The sequence below is a fragment of the Amblyraja radiata genome, chromosome 26 (assembly GCF_010909765.2).
Source record: "Amblyraja radiata isolate CabotCenter1 chromosome 26, sAmbRad1.1.pri, whole genome shotgun sequence".
Classification (NCBI taxonomy): Eukaryota; Metazoa; Chordata; class Chondrichthyes; order Rajiformes; family Rajidae; genus Amblyraja; species Amblyraja radiata.
The window spans coordinates 7791388-7816387 of record NC_045981.1 but is presented as its reverse complement, the minus strand read 5'-3'; the positions used below and the strand labels follow the sequence as shown (position 1 = coordinate 7816387).

General features: G+C 46.0%; 1 protein-coding gene across 5 annotated transcripts in view; it reads left to right on the top strand.

Annotated features, from left to right (window-relative positions):
* cep112 (centrosomal protein 112) overlaps positions 1–902 on the top strand; it is a 320895-nt gene extending 319993 nt beyond the window's left edge. For all 5 annotated transcript variants that reach the window (XM_033044129.1, XM_033044127.1, XM_033044128.1 and 2 more), the window contains one exon: positions 449–902. In XM_033044129.1, coding sequence (XP_032900020.1) covers positions 449–452 — 4 coding nt within the window. In that variant the 3' untranslated portion in view covers positions 453–902. The remainder of the gene's footprint in view (positions 1–448) is intronic.
* The last annotated feature ends 24098 nt before the right edge of the window (positions 903–25000 follow it).

The window sequence follows — 25000 nt, the reverse complement described above, 5'->3', positions numbered from 1 at the left end:
TCCCCCAGGAGATCACGAGGTTCTTGGGGTGGAGAGGGGTGATAGCGGTATAAAGGGGAGGGTAGTGTCTTGTGTTCTGTGTCTTGTGTCTACTGTTTGTGGGTAAGTGTGTCTGTTTAGTGTTCAGCCATGAGCGAATGGCGGTGCGGGCTCGACGGACCTGGTGGTCTACTCTCGCACCTACTTTCTATGTTTCTATGTTTCTATAACGCCAGGCATCATTATTAAAGCCAATGTAAAAATGTGCCGGTGCATTTTCCTTCCAGTGCTGCATTCCTGCCAGGTGGATGTGATTACAGCATGAGATGTTTACATGATTAGTTCCCATTTTAAGTGTGGATTCTGGAATCTAGTATGTGCACAGATGTTGAATATATGAATAGGCTTGTGCATTTTCTCATGAATGCATTGAAGGATTTGTTCAACATTTTGCGTTTTTGTATTTCAGATGACGGACTGATTTCCTTCCTTCACTCATACCTTTAGTACAACCAAGATGGGATGGAAAGAGATTCAGCAGTATCAACAGCTACTGTGTAAGGACAAGCATCTTATGTATGGAATCAGTGAGATTAGAAGCTGCCGTATCAGTAATCCGTTATTGTATTATGGACAAAATCACCTATCTCCCCCACCAGTGTTATGTCTGCGTTTGTGCTTTGCTTTCCTTCACTCACTTTTCATTTCTTTTTTTGCTTTTTTTAACATCTTTGTACACTTTTTTTTACATAAACTATTAATAATATGTAAGTCTGTACAGTATCAGTATTTTGCCATTATTTAAGCCTGTGGTTCTATGTGCTCATTAACAATCAAGTTCATATTTAAAATTATGCTTTGTATTGTATATCATTTTGGTTTTTATTTTTTATTTTTACTTATTAAAGTATCTTTTTCATGTATGTTTGTTTTAAGATTTTTTTTTGAGTGACATTTTATAGAAGCTTTCTGTCATCATTAAAATAATTTGTGGCCCAGATGATAATGTGAATAATGTTCTGCTGTCATAAAATGCCAGTCATTTATTCAATCATAAGGTTAAATATTGTTGATGTATATCATCTTTCTGTAGACCAAATCATTATGTATAAGCTTAGACCACCATTTATTAGCCTAGACCACCATTCATTAGCCTAGACCACCATTCATTAGCATAGACCACCATTCATTAGCCTAGACCACCATTTATTAGCCTAGACCACCATTTATTAGCCTAGACCACCATTCATTAGCCTAGACCACCATTCATTAGCCTAGACCACCATTCATTAGCCTAGACCACCATTCATTAGCCTAGACCACCATTCATTAGCCTAGACCACCATTCATTAGCCTAGACCACCATTCATTAGCCTAGACCACCATTCATTAGCCTAGACCACCATTCATTAGCCTAGACCACCATTCATTAGCCTAGACCACCATTCATTAGCCTAGACCACCATTCATTAGCCTAGACCACCATTCATTAGCCTAGACCACCATTTTATTGGGTCTGAACCATAATTTTATTGGCCAGGCCACCTGCCATTTACTAGCCTGCAACATAATTTTCTGGTTCTGGACCAAGTTTTGAAATCTAAAATTCATGTAGTCTGTCGTTTGTGCCATCTACTGTATACTACGTCAATGTAATATTTGGATGTTAAGATATTGAAATATTTGATCAATGATCGTTGAGATTGGGGTGACCTGTGTCACAAGGTCAGAGCGATGGACAATCTCCTTGAAATAGTTTCCTGACCCTCCCCACAACTCTGGTGTGAGGTATTCACAACGTTGGCCTGGAGTGAGGTAGGATAGGGCTACAACCATGGAAGCATTTACAAACAAGTACAACAATTTATACCCAAGGTATCAAAGCATATGGAGAGAATTTCAGGTTGGCACACTGGCGCAGCGGGTGGAGCTGCTCCCACAGCGCCAGAGACCCAAGTTCCATCCTGACCAATGAGGTTTGCACGATTTCCCTGTGATCGCGTGGGGTTTCCTCCCACATCCCAATGAGGTGCAAGTTTGTAATTGGCCCTCTGTAAATTTCAAAAGTGTGTAGGGAGTGGATGAGAAAGTGGGATAACATAGAACTAGCATGAACAGGTGATCAATGGTTGGCCTGGACTCAGTGGGTCCAAGGGGCAGTTTCCGTGCTGTCTCGAAACTAAAAACAATAATTAAAATATGAGGGCCTAAGCCTCAAACACGAAAGACCCTTCACCACATGGAGGTTATAAATATCTCATGCAATACTTAGCTCGCACCCCAGAACACAAAGGGATCCAGGTGTAGCAACATATCCTCCATCAGTCCTGCTAAATATGGAACCAAAGGCATGGTTACACAATGATCTCAACTTATAAAAGTAATTTCTTTGGGTTGGAATCTCAGAAGGAGACACACAACAAAGATGCTACTATTGGGTACACTGAGGAAAACCGCTACAGATGGATTTCGAGCGCAATGTTCATGCCCAGATCAACTCCAAAGGACGGCAAGTAAATTTGCCAATCAGCCAGACAGAACTGTACCCAGCATGAATGACAAGTTCAGAAGAAGAAAGAGGGGATGAACTATTTTATTTATGAAGTTATGAGTTGTAAAGATGCGGGCAATTATTTGGTGGTGTTGGTGGACACCCCGAATGGAGCATAGTTCCAACCATTCCTCAGTTATATTTCTGACATTCCCTTCCAGCAGTATTTAAATTGCGGATCATTCCATGTAAGCGACAACTTTTTTTTGTGCAACGTCTTTGATGTTGTGAGCAACCCAAAAGGCAAATACAGATACAGAGCGGCAATGAAGGAGTTAGAAGATTTAACCAGAGGCAAGGCCAAGGAGAAGGTTCAAAAGTGGTGCTGAACAGAACACAGAACAGTATTGAGGTATAGAGTAAGTATTTATAGGACATCGCAGGTGTCTTCACCTCTCATCAGAATGGTGAACCTGGGGAATTCATTGCCACAGACGGCTGTGGAGGCCAAGTCAATGGATATTTTTAAGGCGGAGATTGACAGATATTTGAGTAGTAAGGGCATCAGGGGGCGAAGGCAGGAGAATGGGGTTGAGAGGGAAAGATAGATCAGGCATGACTGAATGGCGGAGTAGTCTTGATGGGCCAAATGGCCTTATTCCTAGAACGTATGAACTTATAAAGGGTTGTTTAAGCACACGGTATTGGGGGTTCAGTATTGATGTGGATAGAGAACTGGTTGGCAGACAGGAAGCAAAGAGTAGGAGTAAATGGGTCCTTTTCACAATGGCAGGCAGTGACTAGTGGGGTACCGCAAGGCTCAGTTCTGGGACCCCAGCTATTTACGATATATATTAATGATTTGGACGAATTGAATGCAACATCTCCAAGTTTGCGGATGACACTAAGCTGGGGGGCAGTGTTAGCTGTGAGGAGGATGCTAGGAGGCTGCAAGGTGACTTGGATAGGCTGGGTGAGTGGGCAAATGCATGGCAGATGCAGTATAATGTGGATAAATGTGAGGTTATCCACTTTGGTGGCAAAAACAGGAAAGTAGATTATTATCTGAATGGTGGTCGATTAGGAAAGGGGGAGATGCAACGAGACCTGGGTGTCATGGTACACCAGTCATTAAAAGTAGGCATGCAGGTGCAGCAGGCAGTGAAGAAGGCGAATGGTATGTTAGCATTCATAGCAAAAGGATTTGAGTATAGGAGCAGGGAGGTTCTACTGCAGTTGTACAGGGTCTTGGTGAGACCACACCTGGAGTATTGTATACAGTTTTGGTCTCCTAATCTGAGGAAAGACATTCTTGCCATAGAGGGAGTACAGAGAAGGTTCACCAGAATGATTCCTGGGATGTCAGGACTTTCATATGAAGAAAGACTGGATAGACTCGGTTTGTACTCGCTAGAATTTAGAAGATTGAGGGGGGATCTTATAGAAACTTACAAAATTCTTAAGGGGTTGGACAGGCTAGATGCAGGAAGATTGTTCCCGATGTTGGGGAAGTCCAGAACAAGGGGTCACAGTTTAAGGATAAGGGGGAAATCTTTTAGGACCGAGATGAGGAAAACTTTTTTCACACAGAGAGTGGTGAATCTCTGGAATTCTCTGCCACAGAAGGTAGTTGAGGCCAGTTCATTGGCTCTATTTAAGAGGGAGTTAGATGTGGCCCTTGTGGCTAAAGGGATCAGGGGGTATGGAGAGAAGGCAGGTACAGGATACTGAGTTGGATGATCAGCCATGATCATATTGAATGGCGGTGCAGACTCGAAGGGCCGAATGGCCTACTCCTGCACCTATTTTCTATGTTTCAAATTTGGGGTAGTGATTTCTTGAAGTAACTGAAGACTCTGCCACAGTTGAGGGAAGGGTCTGACTAGATGGGCCGGTGGCTAGTTTCTGAGGCAATGCGTTCTCTCTCCTGTCTACACAGGATTCCTGTGGCTTCCCGATGCATGAAGATTCATAGTATCGTCCCGAATACTCTTTCTCTTCTTTGAGCAGTCACGGCCTAGAGATTCTCAGCAGAGAGTCAGCACGTTACATTTTTTCAAGGAGGCTTTTCACACTTGAGCGATTTCCTGTGCTTGCCTGTGCACCTCCATCCCTGCCACAATTTGGAGCAGAGTATCTGTTTCTGGTGTCGGGGATGTGATCGATCGACATGTCCTGGCCAGCAAAGCTACCCAAGTGTGACTGAAACCCTGATGCTGCACGTGTTGGCCTGGGACGGGTTGCTGATGTTGCTTCACTTATTATACAGATGGATTTGAAGGATTTTGCTGCAAAAACGTCGGTGCAACCTGCTAAAGGTAGTCCAGACGCAGATAGGAGGGCAGGAATGACATGCCCAGTAATCCTTAAGTTTTAGGCCAAGTTTGAAATCTTGATCTTCAAAATCCCTTTTTCCTCACACAATATAAAACACTATATTTGTACATGAAAGTTGACAGTGGGTTTCATCATTAATGCCATGGTTTTTAATCTAGAGATACAGCACGGAAATAGGCCCTTCAGCCCACTGTGTCCATGCCAACCATCGACCACCTGTTTGCACTTGTTCTAATGTTATCCCACTTACACATCCATTCCCTGCACACTGGCCAATTAACACAGAGACTCGCACGTGGGAGGAAACTGGGGCACTTGGAGGAAACCCACCGAGTCAGAGGAAGAAGGTGCAAACTCCACACAAACAGCACCCGAGGTCAGGATGGAACCCAGGTCTCTGGCATTGTGAGGCAGCAGCTCTACCGTCTGACTGCCTTCATTCAAGAGCTGGGTCCTGAGATATGGGAAGAGGTCCACATTTGTCAGGGTGTCACCATGAACCTTTGTCAGAAGGCAGTGATATACCACAGAGTGACAGAAGACCTTGCTAGTGTGTATGTTCAATGTAAGGCCTAACGTGAATGCTTCAATGAAAGCATTGATGATAGCTTGGAACTCTATCTCCAAACACATCAACAAACGACTCTCATCTGCATTGCAAGTTGATTACTGAGGCTGAGTCAAGTTGGTTCTGGAGTCTATTCACCATAGGTTGAATAGCTCCATCCTGTAGGCAGACAAAAATGTTGGAGAAACTCAGTGGGACAGGCAGCATCTATGGAGAGAAGGAATAGGCGACGTTTCGGATCAAGACCCTTCTTCAGACTGATGTCGGGGGGGGGGGGGGTGGGGAAAGAAAGGAAGAGGCGGAGACAGTAGGCTTGTGGGAGAGCTGGGAAGGGAGACGGGAAGGAGGGAGAAAGCAAGGACTATCTGAAATTGGAGGTCAATGTTCATCCTACAGGTAGTTTGTTAGGAGCATGCTTGCAGTAATGCAGTGACAAAGCTTGAAGCTGAATTGCCTGAGCAAATAATAAGAAACAGTCTCCTCTGTGGATAGGCACAAAATGCTGGAGTAACTCAGCGGGTCAGGCAACATGATCAAGAAGGAACTGTAGATGCTGGAAAATCGAAGGTCGACATAAGTGCTGGAGAAACTCAGCGGGTGAGGCAGCATCTATGGAGTGAAGGAATTAGGCAACGTTTCGGGCCAAAACCCTTCTTCAGACTGATGTAGGGTGGGGGGGCGGGCAACATCTCAGGAGATAAAGGATGGCTGAGGACCGTTCTTCAGGCTCCTCTATGTTGGTTAAGGCAGAGCAGGCAAGGTGACTGAGATGAAGGTAGACAGATGGTGTGCTTTGTAGCCTAGACTTTCTGGCTAAGAATTGTTACTTCTGTTGAAGCATTGAAGTTGCTGGAACAAAGCTCATCTGTGCATGAACCAGCCATGCCTCCACTTATGCCTTGTCAGGTGGAAGGTGTTTTTTTTAATATACATGTTATCGGTGTTCCATGGAGCAGGGTCAGACATTCCATGAATATTCTCCCTCGGCAGTGGTTTTCCAAGAAACGCCACACCTACCGACTGAAGAAGGGTCCCGACCTGAAACGTCACCTATCCATGTTCTCCACAGATGCTGCCTGACCCGCTGAGTTACTCCAGCACTCTGTGAAACGTCACCTATCCATGTTCTCCACAGATACTGCCTGACCCGCTGAGTTACTCCAGCACTTTGAGTCTTTTGTAAACCAGCATCTGCAGTACCTTATTTCTACATAAATCATCCCTCTCTCCCGACTGTAGGCTGCAATTAAGAGGCTTTATGCATGGAATGTAAGAATACGGATCTCGTGCACGCAGATGAGATTAGTTTATCTTGGCTTTATGTTTAGCACAGACATTGTGGGCTGAAGGGACTGTTCCTGTGGCGTGCTGGTCTATGTTCTAAACTACAACAGTCCCTGCTTTAAACTTTAGAAATACAGCATGGAAACAGGCCCTTCGACCCATCGAAGGATGAGAGGCTATCTTCTAGAGGAAGGAAACATGTTCCCATGTTGGGGGAGTCCAGAACCAGGGGCCACTGTTTAAGAATAAAGGGTAAGTCATTTAGAACGGAGATGAGAAAACACTTGTTCACACAGAGAGATGTGAGTCTGGGGAATTCTCTGCCTCAGTGGAGGCTGGTTCTCTGGATGCTTTCAAGAGAGAGCTAGATAGGGCTCTTAAAGATGGCGATATGGGGAGAAGGCAGGAATGGGGTACTGATTGGGGATGATCAGCCATGATCACATTGAATGGCGATTCTGGCTCGAGGGAGTGTGGGAATTAACTGGAGCACCCGGGCAGTCACAGGGAGAATGTACCAACTCCGTACAGACTGCAGCCATAGTCCAGGGTCAAACCCAGGACTCTGGCGCTGTAAGGCAGCAACTCTACTGCTGTGCCACTGTGATGTCCCAAGTCAGTCAGTGCTTGATGAAATCTGTGAGTGAAATTAAGTGCTCCTACAGGCAAGACAGCCAATATTACAGTCACCAGCCTCCCCTTCTCCCCCCTCAATCTGAAAGATTTATTTCTGCGTTTGTGGTGAATGCTGCCATGATCTGGGTATGGTCGGCACCTGGCAACAGTGGTAAATCTCACCTCCCATTCACCTGTCGCAGGGCCGGCCACACCCTCACCGTCTAAAACTCTGACCAGCCCTTTGATCTTCTCTGATCTCCGCCCTCGTGCCTTTCCGGTCAGTTTCCTTTGATTTCCCCGGCCTCCTGCTGTCAGTCATTGCTCCACCTTCCCTCTCTCACCCTTTCTCCTCCTGAAAGATGTTCCTGAAACCTACCTCACTAAGGCTTTCCTCAACAGTCCTTTGTTCGACGAACAAAACTGTTCGATTAACCTTTTGTGACTTTGTCGGCACCAGAAATGTGGCGATTCTTGCGTCCTGCCCAGGTGAGGAGTGGTATGATTTTATCGGGCTGTACACAAAACAATGCATTTCACTGGGCCTAGATGCAAGTGAAAAATAAAGTATGATTCATCTTTGTATTTCAGTGACAAATCTTGCCTGATTTGTTACATTGAAGGTGTAATCCAAATGCAGAATGTTTGTATGCACCAAAATGGTGTCCGCAGATTGGCACTCAATAGTATGTTTACATTCCTCAGCCATAGACTATCCACTGAAGGCCTCTGATTCACTCAATAAATTTTAAAGGCTATTTTTTTTAGACAGTGGTTGAAAAACAATGGCAGGCTATTTTGGTGATATCCTCCATCCTACTTTACTATATGGTCTCAGGAATTGCCCTCTGCTTGGAGGAAACATTTGCCTTCCCAAAGCATCTTTCAGTAGTTCTAAGGTAGACAAAAACGCTGGAGAAACTCAGCAGGTGAGGCAGCATCGATGGAGCGAAGGAAATAGGCGCCGTTTCGGGCCTAAACCCTTCTTCAGACTGATGTGTTGGTGGGGGGGGGGGGGGGGGGTGGGGGGGGGGGGGGGAGAAGAAAGGAAGAGGAGGAGCCAGTGGGCTGAGGGAGAGCTGAGAAGGGGAGGAGAAAGCAAGGACTACCTGAAATTGGAGAAGTCAATGTTCATACCGCTGGGGTACAAACTGCCCAAGCGAAATATGAGGTGCTGCTCCTCCAATTTACGGTGGTCCTCACTCTGGCCATGGAGGAGGCCAAGGACAGAAAGGTCGGATTCGGAATGGGAGGGGGAGTTGATTATTGCTAACCGAGCGGAGGTGTTGGGCGAAGCGATCACCAATCCCGGCCTCGGCCTACTCCATGGCCTAATCTATTCTTCTCATAATTTCGTACACCCCTATAAGATCATCCTTCATCCCCCTGCGCGCCAAGCCCTAGCCTGTTTAACCTCTCCCTATAACTCAGGCCCTTGCGTCCTGCCAGGTAGTTGAGGTAGGTACAACAATATTTGGACAGGTAACAATAGACAATAGATATGGGCCAAACGGAGGCAAATGGGACTAGCGTGGATGGGTCAGCATGGACGAGTTGGGCCGAAGGGCCTGTCTCCGTGCTGTATGACTGCGAGTTCGGGGAGTGCGGTGGGAGTGACGATAAGCCGACATCTGACCTCCAGCTTGCTGCATTCTTCCACGCTGCAATGTGCAGACACGGCAGTCTGGAATGCACTGATAAGCACCCTGCACCTGGCCAGTGTTTCTCACAGGAAGGCCAACTAACTGTCAGTGCAATCCTGCCTATTCAACTCTTCCAGCCAGGCAACTCTGCATCTCCAGCAGGCTGCTCTGCATTAGAAACCCTTTCCCAATTTATGATTCATTTAAAAAATAAATAGCTTTGACAAATCTGCAATAGATTCCAAATAAGAAGAGCCTTGTAGTTGATTCTGAAAGAAGCAGGGAGATTCTTGCATCGTTTTGTTTATAAACTCTTACTAGTGCCTGCTCTAGTAAATCAGCGAATCGTCCGATCAGCAGAGAAGGTTATTGGCTGCAACCTTCCCTCCATTGATGAACTGTACACTGCAAGGGCCAGGAAGCGAGCGGGCAAGATCATCTCTGACCCCTCTCACCCTGGCCACAAACTCTTTGAATCACTTCCCTCTGGAAGGCGACTCTGGACTGTCAAAGCTGCCACAGCCAGACATAAAAACAGTTTTTATCCACGTAGTTGCTCTACTCAACAGCCAAAAATCTGTAGCCTCCCTTTGATCTGGTATTTTGTTGGTTCACATGCTTGATCAATGGTGTTTTATCATTAATGTTTTATTATTATTAATGTTTAGTGTCTCCTGAGTCATTCGTAACTGTCACTGTACGTCATGTTGTTACTTGTGGGCGGAGCACCAAGGCAAATCCTTGTATGTGAATACTTGGCCAATAAACTTACTTACTTATTTACTTAGTTAGACTCAGAAGTTTGAAGGAGGCCAGGGACAATTGCTGCCTGGTGGACCATGGACATTGTGTTAGGTCTTGATCTTCCAACACTATTTTCCTCAGGTAGTCAAGGCCAGTGCAGTGAAGGTGATGCTGGATTTCCTCACTGAACGTTGAGCTTTGCCGACACTCCGAGATGGTCCCAGAGTCGGCCTTTGATCGATGGTGAGTTAGCTGGCTGGGTCGGGATGTTCCACAGGCTCGGTATCCCGGAGCCAAGAGAGGGATCCTGCTCCTGATGGGAATATTGGCCAAACACGGGAAAATTAGACTAGTTTAGATGGAGCTTCTTGGTTGGTGTGGATGAGATGGGTCGAAGGGCATAGGAAGGACATCCTTGTGATTGAGGCAGTGCAGCGTAGGTTCACGAGATTAATCCCTGGGATGGCGGGACTGTCCTATGAGGAAAGATTGAAAAGACTAGGCTTGTATTCACTGGAGTTTAGAAGGATGAGGGGGATTCTTATAGAAGCATATAAAATTATAAAAGGACTGGACAAGCTAGATGCAGGAAAAGTGTTCCCAATATTGGGCGAGTCCAGAACCAGGGGCCACAGTCTTAGAATAAAGCGAAGGTCATTTAAGACTGAGGTGAGAAAAACCTTTTTCACCCAATTTGTGGAATTCCCTGCCACAGAGGGCAGTGGAGGCCAAGTCACTGGATGGATTTAAGAGAGAGTTAGATAGAGCTCTAGGGGCTAGTGGAGTCAAGGGATATGGGGAGAAGGCAGGCACGGGTTATTGATAGGGGACGATCAGCCATGATCACAATGAATGGCGGTGCTGGCTCGAACGGCCGAATGGCCTCCTCCTGCACCTATTTTCTATGTTTCTATGTGTTGCATGACTCCATGAACCCAGGGAGGGGAGCAAGAGTGATGGTATGAGAACAACATTTAACAGATACTTGGACAGGTACATGGACAGGAAAGAGGAATATGAGCCTAACATGGATAAATAGGACTAGTGTCGATGGGGCATCTTGGTCAGCACGGGCCAGTTGGATTAAGGGCCTGTTTCCATGCGCTGTCATCTATGAGATACGGTGGAAAACTTTGCATGCTATCCAGTCAAATCATACCATATGTGAGGACAATCAAACCATCCACGATTACAACACATCGCTCAAAGAGAAACAAGAAAAAGAGTGAAAATACAGGGTTAGAGCTACAGAGAAAGTGCAGATAATTGATAGGGACATTAAGTGCAAGGGACATTATGAGGCAGATTAGATCAGAAGCTAACTACATCTTTAGCTGCACAATCATGCCCAAATTTCCATAACTATAGCATTGCATTAGCTTGACTTCATGTCAACATAACCTTATAAAGGTAGACAAAAGTGCTGGAGAAACTCAGCGGGTGCGGCAGCATCTATGGAGCGAAGGAAATGGTCAACGTTTCCCCATAGGTTCAAGGTGAAGGGGAAAGAATTTGATAGGAATCCGAGGGATAACTTTTTCACACAGAGGTTGGTGGGTGTATGGAACAAGCTGCCAGAGGAGGTAGTTGAGGCTGGGACTATCCCATCGTTTAAGAAACAGTTGGACGGGTACATGGATAGGACAGGTTTGGGGGGTTATGGACCAAGCGCAGGCAAGTGGAACTAGTGTAGATGGGACATGTTGGCCGGTGTGGGCAAGTTGGGCCGAAGGGCCTGTTTCCACACTGTATTACTCTATGACTCGATGAGAGATGGGACAAACTAGGATTGTTTTTTGTTTCTAGAACATTCTAGAACATTGTTGATTGAGGGGAGGTCTAAGAGAAGCAGAGAAGATTCTGAGAGGTTAGAGGGTGTAACTTTAAGGTGAGAGGGGAAAAGTTTCAAAGGGTTGTGTGGAGCAAATATTTTACAGGGAGGGTGAATGGAATGTACTGCCGGAGGTGGTGGTGGAGGCCGATACCATAGTGGCATTGATGAGGCTTTTAGATAGGTACATGGATGTGCAGGAGATGGAGGGATATGGATCACATGCAGGCAGAGGAGTCTCACTTGGAATTAAGCTCATTACAGACATTGTGGGCTGGAGGGCCTGGTCCCATGCTGTGTTGTCCCTAGTTTATTATAGTTTAGTTTAGTTTTGTTTAGAGATAGGCCCTTCAGCCCACTGACCCCGCACCGACCACAATCTCCCATACCCTAGTTCTATCCCAGTCAATTCATCGAAGCAATTAACCTACAAATCTGCATGACTTGTGGAGTGTCGAAGGAAACCGGAGCACCCGAAGAAAACCCATGCGAACATAGGAAGAACGTACAAACTCCATACAGACAGCACCCGTAGTCAGGATGAAACCCGGGACTCTAACGCTGTGAGGCAGCACCGTGCACAGCGGTAGAGTTGCTGCCTTACAGCAAAATGCAGCGCCAGAGATCCGGGTTCGATCCCGACTACGGGTGCTGTCTGTGTGGAGTTTGTACGTTCTCCCCGTGACCAGCGTGGGTTTTCACCGAGATCTTTGGTTTCCTTCCACACTCCAAAGACGTACAGGTTTGTAGGTTAATTGGCTTGTTTAATTGGCTTGATAAAAATGTAAAATTGTCCAAGTTGGCGATATGCAGAGTACTGCCCTGCCGACTACAACATTCAGAAGGTTCAGAAGATATTGCTCATGTTGCACTTATCGAGCTTTCCCTTAAATAATATCTGACATCCTGTCTTCCCTGTGTGGATTTTGGACGTGCATATCAGTCAAGTATCAATGACAAAGTATATGCATGCCACAAATCCCCATCCAACCATTACCACAGACTAAAATAATTATCCTGCTGTCCTATTGAGGGTATGCCATTAATGTAAAGAAACTTGGCTGAACAAGTGCAGAAGGAAGTGTCTATGCAGATATCACCTAGGTACTAACTCCAGCGGGGAGCGTGAGAAACAGTAATCAAACATCACTTGATCCTTCAGGCCCAGAGTGGGAAAGGCAAATAAATAAACACATGTAGGAAGGGACTGCAGATGCTGCTTTACACCAGAGATGGAGTAAACCAGCGGGACAGGCAGCATCTCTGGTGAAAAGGAACAGGTTTTAGCGGATGCAGAAACGACGACTACATTTTCTGAACGTTTTTTATTGAACCCTCGCTCCTTAGTAAACAGGTCTCTGCAAACACATCTGATCACAACGGTGGTTCAGCAAAACAACTGTGGCGCAAAAGCGAAACCGCGCGAAAACAGCAGCCCCTCCCGAGTCACGTGACCGCAGCCTCCGAACGCCAGGTTCGATATCTGCGTGCGCCAGCAGGCACCGCTACAAGGTGACGTTTCGGGTTGAGAACCTTCATCAGACTGAGATTGAGGGGAGACAGGAATGAGCGATATAGATGGTAAATAGAATAACTAGAACAAATTAATCTGTTCTATTTACCTTCTATAACTCTCTTTTCCCTTTCCCCTGACTCTCAGTCTGAAGAAGGGTCTGGACCCAAAATGTCACCCATTCCTTTTCTCCAAATATATAAAAACATTGAGGTTGTCGCAGTGTAGGTGTCTGCAGCCGAGCCATGTTCAGCTGGCCCCACCACTGGGTCGACAACCTCCCTGGCCACTCATTCAACAAGTTGCAAGCTGATCCCACTTCATCCTTTCGTCAGGAGACAGCAGAGCTGTTCCTTTACAAGGAACTGCAGATGCTGGATTGTAAAACGTGACTATACAAAGTGTTGGAGATACTCAGAGGGTCAGGCAGCAACTCTGGGGAATATGGACATGTTGACGTTTCATGTCAGGACCCTTCTTCAGACTGATTGTTGCACGGGGAGTCCTCCAGAAGGCACCACCAGTGGTGGAAGTATAACATCAATGAGGCCAGCTCTGATCACCCGGGATGCCTTTTATACCTCACATTTATATTCAATCATATAACCTGCTCGCAGTAAGACTTGGCCTGTGTGGTTCACAGCGCTGTATAGGGAGAGGGTTAGGTGTGGTTTCTTGCTAAATCATGGCAGCTTTTGACTTCATCGAAGTCCCTGCATTGAGGTTTCAGTTGAAAATCAAAGGCAACGTTACAGAATTTACATAACAGGTCTGAATGGGCAGTCTGCCAGAACATATTGCTCAATGTTGTGGTCAGTCCAATGAGGCAACAGACACTTCGTCTCCAGAGGCAGTTGTCAAAACGATCTCACAAATTTGATACCTGTTTTGCAGGTTTTTATGTCCCAACCTTTCCACAGCAGAGCGGTGACTTGAAAGGAATATTGATGTTGAATTTGCGGGTTAGTTTGTTTCTGGATCAACATGTGTGTTGAGATCAGTCCCTGACAACTGAGTTCCAAATTGGCCCAGGCACCTTGGAAACTGTCTGTGAAGCAAGACAACCAACCTGTCTTGGCTGCAGAATCTGCATGAGGAATCTTCCCATTGTGAAACCAAGTTACCACAACGAGTCTTCAGGCACAATCTTTAATGTGGTGAAACATTCCGTGGTGCTGCCAGGAATAATGATAGGACTAAGCTTGGAACGAGGCTGCACGGGAGACTTGCACAGTTGACTGAGACATTGTTCAAAAGAGAGAACTGCAGATGCTGGAACCTTGATTAAGACACAAAGTGCTGGAGGAAGTCAACGAGTCAGGCAGCATCTGCGGAGGGAATGGACTGGCAATGTTACTGGGGTCCGAACCCTCCTTCAAAGAGATAATCTTTAAGGTGCAACGTAGAATTGGAGAGGAAAGGCATTGAAGTCTGAACACAATCTTGGAGGGAAGGGAATCAGGAATGTACCAGTACTGGAGGAATACAGAGATTTGCAAAGATTCAATAACATATTGCAAAATAAAGCATTAGGTGTGAAAACAATGTTCATCAAGGCATGGTTAATTTGAGTTAGAACAGTTGAAAAAGTCCACAGTTAATTACTATGAACCGTTGTCTATTAGTCGTACACAGCTTCTGGCTACATGTAAAACTGCAGCAATCTAACGGAAGACTTCCCACTTATAATTAGCATTCAGAAACCGACCCTGCCATGGAACCAGAATGTTGGATCCCATCTCACAGACTGTGGCAACACTAAAGGAGGCAGTATTTGCCCCTTTGTGATGGTGCCAATACTTTGAAAGGGATGTTCCCATTCCCCTGCTCTTTGCCCACAGCCCTGTAATCTTCCTCTCTCAAACACGCATTCCAATTTTCTTTTGAAAGTTACCGTTGAATCTACTTCCACCATCTTTCCAGGCAGCAAAGACCAGGATCACAGCAAATTGCCGTGTAAAAAAAAAAATCTCCTCATCTCTCCTCTGCCTAGGAACGAGGGAGATTACAAAAAGTGGAGAAAGTTGCCAGGTCCATCACAGTACTGACCTCCCCACCATCGAAGGTCCATCACAGGTACTGACCTCCCCACCATCGAAGGGATCTATGAGAGTCGATGCCACAAAAATACAGCCAGCATCATCAGGGATCCACACCACCTTTGCCTGGGTCTCATTTCACCCCTGCCATCGGGAAGAAGGTATAAGAGTCTGCAAACTATAACATTAAGGTTCAGGAACAATTCTTCCCAACAACCCATCAGGCTATTGAACGAGGAACTCCCACTTGGTTGCTCCAGGGACTTAGTGCTTTGTATTGTTTGATCATGTTATCTATTGTGTTTACTAACCTGTTGTGCTGATGCAAGTAAGAATTTCATTTTTCCATATGACAATAGAACACTCTTGAGTCACCCCTCTTGGAGTCATAGAGTTATTTATACAGCATGAAATCAGGTCCCAGTTTGTCCACACTGACAAAGTTGTGTACCTGAACTTGTTCCATTTGCCTGGCCCTCTAAACCTTTCCAATCTATGTACCCGTCAAAATGTATTTTTAGATTGAAGAAGGGAATCTGTCCCCCACCCGTGCCACTCATGTGGCCCCCTGGCGTGGGATACCTTCCCTTATTTTGAGGGGCATCTCCACCACACCGTGCCCCCCATGTCCAGCAGTGGAAGGACATGGTCTTCCCTAGACTATGGTCCTCCCCCACCGAGCCTTGGCGTTGGCTGCACCAAGCTTCAGTGCGTCCCTCAGCACGTACTCTTGCAGTCTGCAGCGGGTCAGTCGGCAACATTCCCTGACTGACATCTCGCTCCGCTGGGTGGTGAACAACGCTCGGGCAGACCAAAGAGCGTCTCTTTATAACTCAACCTCTCCAATCTGTATAACATCCTCGGGAATCTTTGTTGCACCCTTTCCAGTTTAATGTATCCTTATCTCACACCTTTTGTCTTGTCATCTCTGGCTTTTGTCCATCTGCCCCAGAGGGCGGTGGAGGCAGGTTCTCTGGATACTTTCAAGAGAGAGCTAGATAGAGCTCTTAAAGATAGCGGAGTCAGGGGATATGGGGAGAAGGCAGGAACGAGGGACTGATTGGGGACGATCAGCCATGATCAAATTGAATGGCGGTGCTGGCTCAAAGGGCCAAATGGCCTACTCCTGCACCTATTGTCTATTGTCTATTAATCCCCCCCCCCCTCCCCCCACACCTGTATCCACCTATCTTTTTCCAGGTTTTGTCCTGCCCCCGACCACTCCTCCCCCTCCCCCCCCCCCCTCCACAATTAGTCTAAAGAAGGATCCCATCCCAAATTGTCACCCATCTATGTTGTCGAGAAATGCTGCCTGACCCACTCAGTTACTCCAGCATTTTGTGTCTTTTTTGGTGAAGCAGCATCTGCACCTCCTTGTGTCTCCCGTGAGGTGAGGTTCTGTGTTTAACTGTAGAGTGTGAAGAGGAAATTGCAGGTCTCAACAACAGGATGGGCCAAAAGCCTCTCTTTTGTGGATTTATCTTCTGCATTGGTCATCTCCTTGTTTCTCAAAATGTGGGAAGGATTATTATAACAGATGAGGTGTAGAAACAAGGAACTGCAGATGCTGGTTAATACACAAAAGTGCTGGAGTTTCTCAGCAGGTCAACCATAAAAGTGTCGGCGTAACGCAGCGAGTCAGGTAAATCCATGGTCAGGCCACCTATCCATGTTCTCCACAGATGTTTAAGAAGAAACTGCAGATGCTGGAAAATCAAAGGTAGACAAAAATGCTGGAGAAACTCAGCGGGTGAGGCAGCATCTATGGAGCAAAGGGAATAGGCAACGTTTCGGTCCGAAACCCTTCTTCAGACTGATGCCTATTTCCTTCGCTCCATAGATGCTGCCTCACCCGCTGAGTTTCTCCAGCATTTTTGTCTATCTCCAGAGATGTTGCCTGACCTGCTGAGTTACTCCAGCACTTTGTGTCGTTTTTTTCTATATAACAGCTGAGAGTGAAGAGGCTCGATGAAAGCAAATATTTTTTTAAATGTTAAGCTACAAGTCCATTCAACGACATACCAATTAATTTTTCCAGTGCCTTAAAAAAAAACCTTAAAGCTAAAGTAATTGCCAATATAATGGGGTTGATCCCTGAGAGACTGCTTTGAAAGAACTGTAACTCAATGACCTTTGCATTAGGGCTCTTCCTAGTGTAGTAACATTAACATTTTACATTGGCAGATTAGCAAGACACCCTCAACTCTTCAAAGTGATCTTATTAATGGTGTGCAACCAAAGTTACTGGACAGAAAGCCGGTTTTTAACCAAGAGTGTTCCTTTTACTTCCAAGCCAACATCAAAGGCCTATTCTTTACACACTAATTGTGTCTCTTTTGGTTTAAAAGGCTACTTTCCATTTGGGCCTCGGGTGTGACTCTGACAACTATATTTATGCATTCTCTCATTACTGCTAAATTATTGTCATTCCTACTTTTTGGTGATTATTAGAAAATTGTAAATTGTCTCCCATTTGGCATGGTGTTACAACTGCAGGCAAAAAGGCTGCTTATATTTTTTTTAAACAGATTTGAGTGTTTTTTTGCTTCTTTAGCTTTCCTTTTCCGCTGTCGTGGCACAGAATTCCACATTATCCCTTGACGGCACCATAGATAAAGGGATGATCACTTCAAAAGGAGAGGTCATTTACGGTCACGGGCAATGACCAAAGGAGTTTAACCTTCAAGGTGGAAGAATGACCAGGAAAGTAATTGACAGAGAAACTGATCCATGGCTTTCAAACAAGTGTCCGCACACAACTCCAGCCACAGTGTCTTCACTTAATTGCCAGGCGTGTCAATGTCTCCCACCCCACCAAACCCTGACCACCCTCTGCCACATCGAATATAGGAGCAAAGAGGTCCTTCTGCAGTTGTACAGAGCCCTAGTGAGACAACACCTGGAGTATTGTGTGCAGTTTTGGTCCCCTAATTTGAGTAAGGACATTCTTGCTATTGAGGGAGTGCAGTGTAGGTTTACAAGGTTAATTCCCGGGATGGCAGGACTGTCATATGCAGAGAGAATGGAGCAGCTGGGCTTGTACACTCTGGAGTTTAGAAGGATGAGAGGGCATCTCATTGAAACATATAAGATTGTTAAGGGCTTGTACACGTTGGAGGCAGGAAACATGTTCCCGATGTTGGGAGAGTCCAGAACCAGGGGCCACAGTTTAAGAATAAGGAGTAAGCCATTTAGAACAGAGACGAGGAAACTTTTTCTCACAGAGAGTTGTGAGTCTGTGGAATTCTCTGCCTCAGGTGGAGGCAGGTTCTCTGGATGCTTTCAAGAGAGAGCTAGATAAGGCTCTTAAAAATAGCGTAGTCACGGGATATGGGGAGAAGGCAGGAATGGGGTACTGATTGGGGATGATCAGCCATAATCACATTGAATGGCGGTGCTGGTTCGAAGGGCCAAATGGCCTCCTCCTGCACCTATTGTCTATTGTCTATTGTCTCTCTATCTCCCCCACACCACCACCAAGAGCACCATCTGGAACACAAAAACAGGCTCATTGGCCCACAGTGCCTGTGCCGAACATGATGCCAAGTTAAACTAATCCCCTCTGCCTACAAGGAAAGACAAAAATGCCAGAATTAGTCAGTGGGTCTGGCAGCATCCCTGGAGAACAGGGATAGGTGATGTTTCGGGTCGGGACCTTTCTTCAGTCTGAATGAAAGGATCCCACCCAGGTTTGCTCCTGACCCCGGGTGCTGTCTGTGTGGAGTTTGCACGTTCTCTCTATGACTGTGTGGGTTTCCTCCGAGTGATCCGGTTTCCTCACACATCCCCAAAAAAGTGCGGGTTTGTAGGTTAATTGGCCCTCAGTAAATTGCACCCTTGTGTGTAGGGAGTGGATGACTAATTGGGATAATATAGAACTAGTGTGAACTGGTGATCGATGGTCCCGCAGAGCAAGAAGTGGAAGAGTGTTGGTTTACATTGAAGATACACAAAAAACGAAATGCTGGAGTAACTCAGCAGGACAGGCAGTATCTCTGGAAAGAAGGAATGGGCGATAATTTGGGTCAATAGACAATAGGTGCAGGAGTAGGCCATTCGGCCCTTTGAGCCAGCACCGCCATTCAATATGATTGATCATGGCTGACATTCCAGAATCTGTACCCCGTTCCTGCTTTCTCCCCATATCCCTTGATTCAGTTAGCCCTGATTCAGAGCCACATCCAACTCTCTCTTGAATACATCCAGTGAATTGGCCTCCACTTGCCTTCTGTGGCTGAGAATTCCACAGATTCACAAATCTCTGGGTGAAAAAGTTTTTCCTCACCTCAGTCCTAAATGGCCTAGACCTTATTATTTTCTGGGACATCCTGTGTTTGCCAAATGTAATTACGTCAGGCATCTTATTTTCCTTTTGAAAGTAAAATATTAATTAATTTTAATGAAACAGATAAATTTGATCTTGCATCACTTTGTCTGCTGATCAAAGCAGCTGTTTTTCTGGCACGCTGCCCAAGATTAACGCAGGTGGAAGTCTTTATGCTGCCGCCATCACAGGTAGCCCTCCCGTTGTCCCCACCCATCCCCAATGCTGCACATCTCACCTGAACAGTTCCGACAAAGGGCCCTTGACCTGGAATGCTGGTTGTGTCTGCCCGTAGATGCTGCCTGACCTGCGGAGTTTTCCTGCCATTTTCTGCTTTTAGTTTTGGATTTCCAGCATTGTCATCTTTTTTATTTTTGCTCCAATAACTCACCAAGTTTGTAAAAGCAACATTTTACTATTTTTTAATCATTCACCCAGCTCAGAAGCATCATGGATAAGATTTTTCACTGGTGTTGTGTTCAACACTATGGGCCAAACAGGGGTCCAGTCACTTCAGAGTTGCCTAACACCAGACAGAAGGTAAAAGACAGGCTCCAGCACATGAAGTGGTGGTCGGAGGGAGGAGTGGGCGATATGGGCTAGAGAGGGAGAGGAACGAGGGATGTGTCGGAGGAGAGATGAATTAATACAAGTGCCCCACTCTCTGATTATTAACCGGAGTCACACAGCACTGCAGATGCTGGAACCTGGGGTAAAACACAAAGTGCCAGAGAAATTCAGCAGGTCTGTGGAGGGAATGGATTGGTGACATTTTGAGATGGGACTGTTCTTTGGACTGATTCTAGAGAGAACTGGAAAAGAGGTGGAGGGATGGGACAAATTGTTATTAATGGTAATGAACTACTGAGCATTCCCGGAAAAGGGCACATGCCTGGATGTTGATGACAGACTGACTAAGTAGGTAGCGCATTCAGCAAAGAATTGGCCAAAGAAAATAGTGCTCAAAAGACAAGATGTGTTTTATATTTACTGATTGTGGATGATCAGCCATGATCACATTGCATGTCGGTGCTGGCTCGAAGGGCCGAATGGCCTCCTCCTGCACCTATTGTCTATTGTCATATGTCTCAGATACAAACAATGGAATTCTTACTTGCACGACAGACATGTAAACATAGTGTACTGTAACTCCTGTTAGGAGGCTGTGGGAAGACCTGTTAAACTTCCTGATATTTGGGCAATAAGCAACTATTTCACAGATTTTTCAGAGCAGAGCAGTAAATATGCTTGCTTCCGGTGTAGATCCTGGGCTGAGGCAGGTAGTTATCACACCCACACCCTGATGTGAAGCCACTATTTTACCCCCAAGAACTTCAGAGGAATAATTGAAGGGTGATTTGGAAACGTGTCTGAACAGGCATGACAAATCCACTGACTGAGCATCTTGGCAATATCCCTGTAGACAATCCCACCGCTGTTAGTCTGAACATACTCAGGTCTGCTTGTGCACAGTACTTTTTAACGCTCACTTGCTTTCATTATATATCATACGACTTTTACTGTGAAAGATATCAAGAGTAAAACATTTACAGAAGCATTGCCTGAAGGTGCTAATAACTGCTTCTTATTATTTTAAATCTTTTATTTGCTTTATTTGTGCATGGAGAATTGGAAGTTTGGGATTTCACAACAAAAGATGTTTAAAACTTGAATCATTTAAAAAAAAAATTATGGGACCTTTCTTGGACAGTAAGTTTGTGTATGTGTACTGTTAACATCAGAAAGTTACCTTGAAAATATGAGCTAAGTAAGATCTACATGTTAAATGATAAGCAGGGACATCCTTAGAGCGTTGTTCGTGTGATAAATTGAGTTAATGAGGCCGGATTTAAGTTCCAAAGTAGTATCCTGGGCCTGCAACAGGCAGCGGCCTCGATTTCACGCTTCTACCGCCTACAGCGCTTGCCCCGGCGGCTGCAAACAGCCAGCTCCTCCTCTGCCCAACCCACAAGCAAAGATCCTATAGCGGATCCTTGCCCACAGGAGACCAAAGAATGCGTGCTCTTTTTAATCTGGGGGAAAGTCGGCAGAATGAAAGGGTTTGTATGAATAGGAGTATTTGCATTGTGATTGCAGGGACTGTGCTGATGGCAGCGGCTGTAAATCTGGGCTGGTTGGTTAATGTTTGATTGTCTACCTTTTCCCAGAGAGCGCAGTTGCTGCTGCTGCTGTTTACCAAGAGAAGCCCTTTTCCCACTCACTAAACCACTTCCGATCCAACACAGATAGATAGATCATCATTTTAAAGGGGAAGCCTTTCCTCCCACCCCCCACCCAAAGCTTTGAAACAACTGGGGAAGAATTTTAACTCCAATACGTGCACAACTCATGCAGTTAGTCAGCGTTGAAAACACTTCAGATTGTTTCAAGGTAAAATGTAGTTTTCAGTTGCAAGAATTGTCACATTGCCAAAACGGAACAATGATACTTGCAGCAGCATAACAGGTCTGTAAAACATCGTGCTCAAACAGATAACATAATACATTAAAAAAGAAGAGAAATCCAATAAATTAAATTAAAAAATACAATATTATGGTGCGAAACAAAACAAACCCCCCGAGTCCCTAATCAATGCAAAGTAAAACTCCAAAGGCCTGGTCGCTGCAGGGGGCTGTACAGAATTGAGAATTCAGCTCGCATTTGGTCAACGTTTATGTACAAGATCAACGTGCTATGAAAACGTTGCAATTGATAATGGCAGAAAAGATAAAGAAATGGAAGGCAAATGGAATGAGCTGCCAGAGGAGGTAGTCGTGGCAGTTTGTATAACAGCATTGAAAAAGATACTTGGACAGCTAGATTGGGGGGGGGGGGGGGGGGGGGGGGGGGGGGGGGGGGAGGAGGAGGAGAGAAGGTTTAGTGGGATAAGGGTCAAACGTGGGGAAATGGGACTAGCTTGGATGAGTTGGGCCGAAGGGCCTGTTTCTGCGCTGTGTGACTCTGGCTCTATCTAAATACAATCAGCCCAATAAAACCCAAATGACAGGCGTTAAATCTGCCGCTTCAAAGCAGTACAGAGCATTCCCTGATTCTAAAATTACCCCCCACTAATAAAGTTCTGCCTTTGATTATTTACCGCCCTCTTTTTTATTTCGAACGAGATTACAACAATTTACCTGAAGGTGGATATTTTTTTCTGATTCTTCCAATTTCATAGCTGACATAGTGACACAGCATGGAAACGGCCCCTTCGGCCCAACTCGTCCATGCTGGCCAAAATACCCCATTCTAGGTCGTCCTATTTGCCCGCGTTTGGCCCATATATATTTTGTAAATGAAGACTTAGATTCAAGATTCAAGAGAGTTTATTGTCATGTGTCCCAGATAGGACAATGACATTCTTGCTTTGCTTCAGCACAACAGAATATAGTAGGCATAAACACAGAACAGATCAGTGTGTTCATATGATCGCAGGTATCATCCATGTATGTTATTTTATTTTATTAAGATCAGTGATGTTCACAGATTATTTAGATTTGGAAACATTGGCTCCCCAAACTATCGGTTTATTTGAAGTCACGTCGCCTTTTAAACGCACCAGTCGGCTTTTGGAAAAAAGCAGACCACAATTCTTTGGTTTGTAACACGATTTGTAAACAGATGGTTTTCATGTGACATTATCCCGAAGACCAAAAAAAATGGCTAACTGTGCAAACTTTGATATGCAGATCGGCGTGTTAACGAATGCAAAACTGCTCGGTTGCAAAGTTTGTGAAGTTTACTCTGGGATGGTGGAAATTGCTGCTCTCTTTCTCACTGCTTTAAGGACTGTAATTGTTGTTTTGATGGTGGTTGGGGAGAGGGGAGGGGGGGTTAACTTGGCGGAAAGGCGGCGTGATTAATTTATTTCCCCCGTCTGTAAATACGGGGAGGGATTATTCAAGCGATTGGGGCAACCTGCGAGAAACAGCACTTCAAAAGTTTGCCATGGCCCAACACGCTTTAAGCCCCCCCTCTCCCTCTCCCTCCCCCCCAGCGTGCAAAGCCCTTCCATTTTTAGTGTGTTCGGCAGTCTCACTGGGACAGGGTTTGTGAACACACACAAAAAAAAACCCGTGCATAAATGTAAGATCAAGTGAAAAACTTTTAAGGAGTCCGATGCAGCGGCTGGGCAGAGAGAGAGAGCATAAGAAGGATCTGAAGATGCAGAAGTTCCGACTCTGAGCCAATTCACATTGTGGCGACTAATGAAAGTTTATGATGCGAGTGTAGGGCGCAGGCATTAAGCGATTGGAGCGGTACATCAGTCACTCTTGACGTCTCCCCTCCTCCCTCCCTCCCTCCCCGCGGGACTTGGCCGAGGACGGGTTCCCTTTGATAAGGTCCTGGGAAGTTTATAAATCGCTGGCACGGCGGCGGGCAAGAGGATCGCTGGCGTTAATTGCCGGAGTTTGTTCCCCCCGTGTTATCGGGAACGTTTGCCCGGCCGCCCGGGGCCCGCAGCCGGGACTCTGCCCGACCCGACCCACATAGCTCGAGTCGATCGCTCTTGTTGGATTCGCTCATCGCTTCATCTCTTTGATGTCCGCACTCAAAACCGCAGCTCCACAGCCTTTTTTTTCTCTCTCTCTCTCTCTGAGTGAGTGAGTGTGTCTGTGTGCGTTGGATTAGCCGGGAGGGCATCTGGAGCGCCGAGCCGGGGAACACAAGGTAGAGAGGATTTCGCAAAGAAGAAAAGCGAGGAAGGTGGAGAGAGAGAGAGTGTGTGAGTGAGTGAGAGAGAGAGAGAGAAGGAAGGAAGGAAGGAAGGAACGGACACGAGAGAGAGAGAGAGACGAGATTTGGAGCCAGATGAATCGCAGCAGCGAAGGAAATACCCACCACGGTTCGCCTCTCGCCCGCTCGCTGTAAATTATATTCTTTACATTCCTGCAATTACAACAAAAAAAAGGAAGGATTTGGCAGTTTGTGAGGCGCAGGATGGATTAATGGTAAGTTGTGAGTCTCGGCGTCGGTACTCGTGGCCCCTCGCGGTCTCCCTTTGATCTTTGCTGACATTCCTTTGAACTGCGAGCAGCGGTTTGAATGGCCAGTGTTGGCGGAGACTCGCTGCCTGCGGGCGGGCGGAGAGTGAGGAGGGGGGGGGGGGGTCGCTCAGATCCATTTTCTTTCCGGGAGAGTGAGTGGGGCGGGGGGTCTTTTTTTTAAAACATAACCCTGAAGGATCTACCACCCCCCTCCCTTGCCGGGGAAGGGTGCAATGATAGTGGGGGTGGGGGTCTCGGGGGGAGGGAGGGAGCGAGGCGAGGGGGGGCGTTCTCAATGGCTCCGGCTGTAACGTGCAGAGCAGAGAGGCGCTCGCTTTCCCCTTTGATGTCTTCATCTGCTGGTAAAATCAAGAACAGGCCAAGGACTCGCGTCACCCCCCGCCACCGATCCGCGATTAGTAATATTATTATAATTTTTTTATAAATGATAGATACTTTTTTTTTTACTCCAGTGAACTTGTAGAGAGATGCGAGTTACACAGATTCCCCTCCACCTGGGTCGTGTGTGGGACTGGGACGGGGTGGGGGCAGGTTTTAAACGATCAAAGTGCCGGGTTCTTCCCTTTATAATGTGAGAGTCTGCAGCAGCTCTTTGATGATTTTTTTGAAGGCGTCAGAAAGTT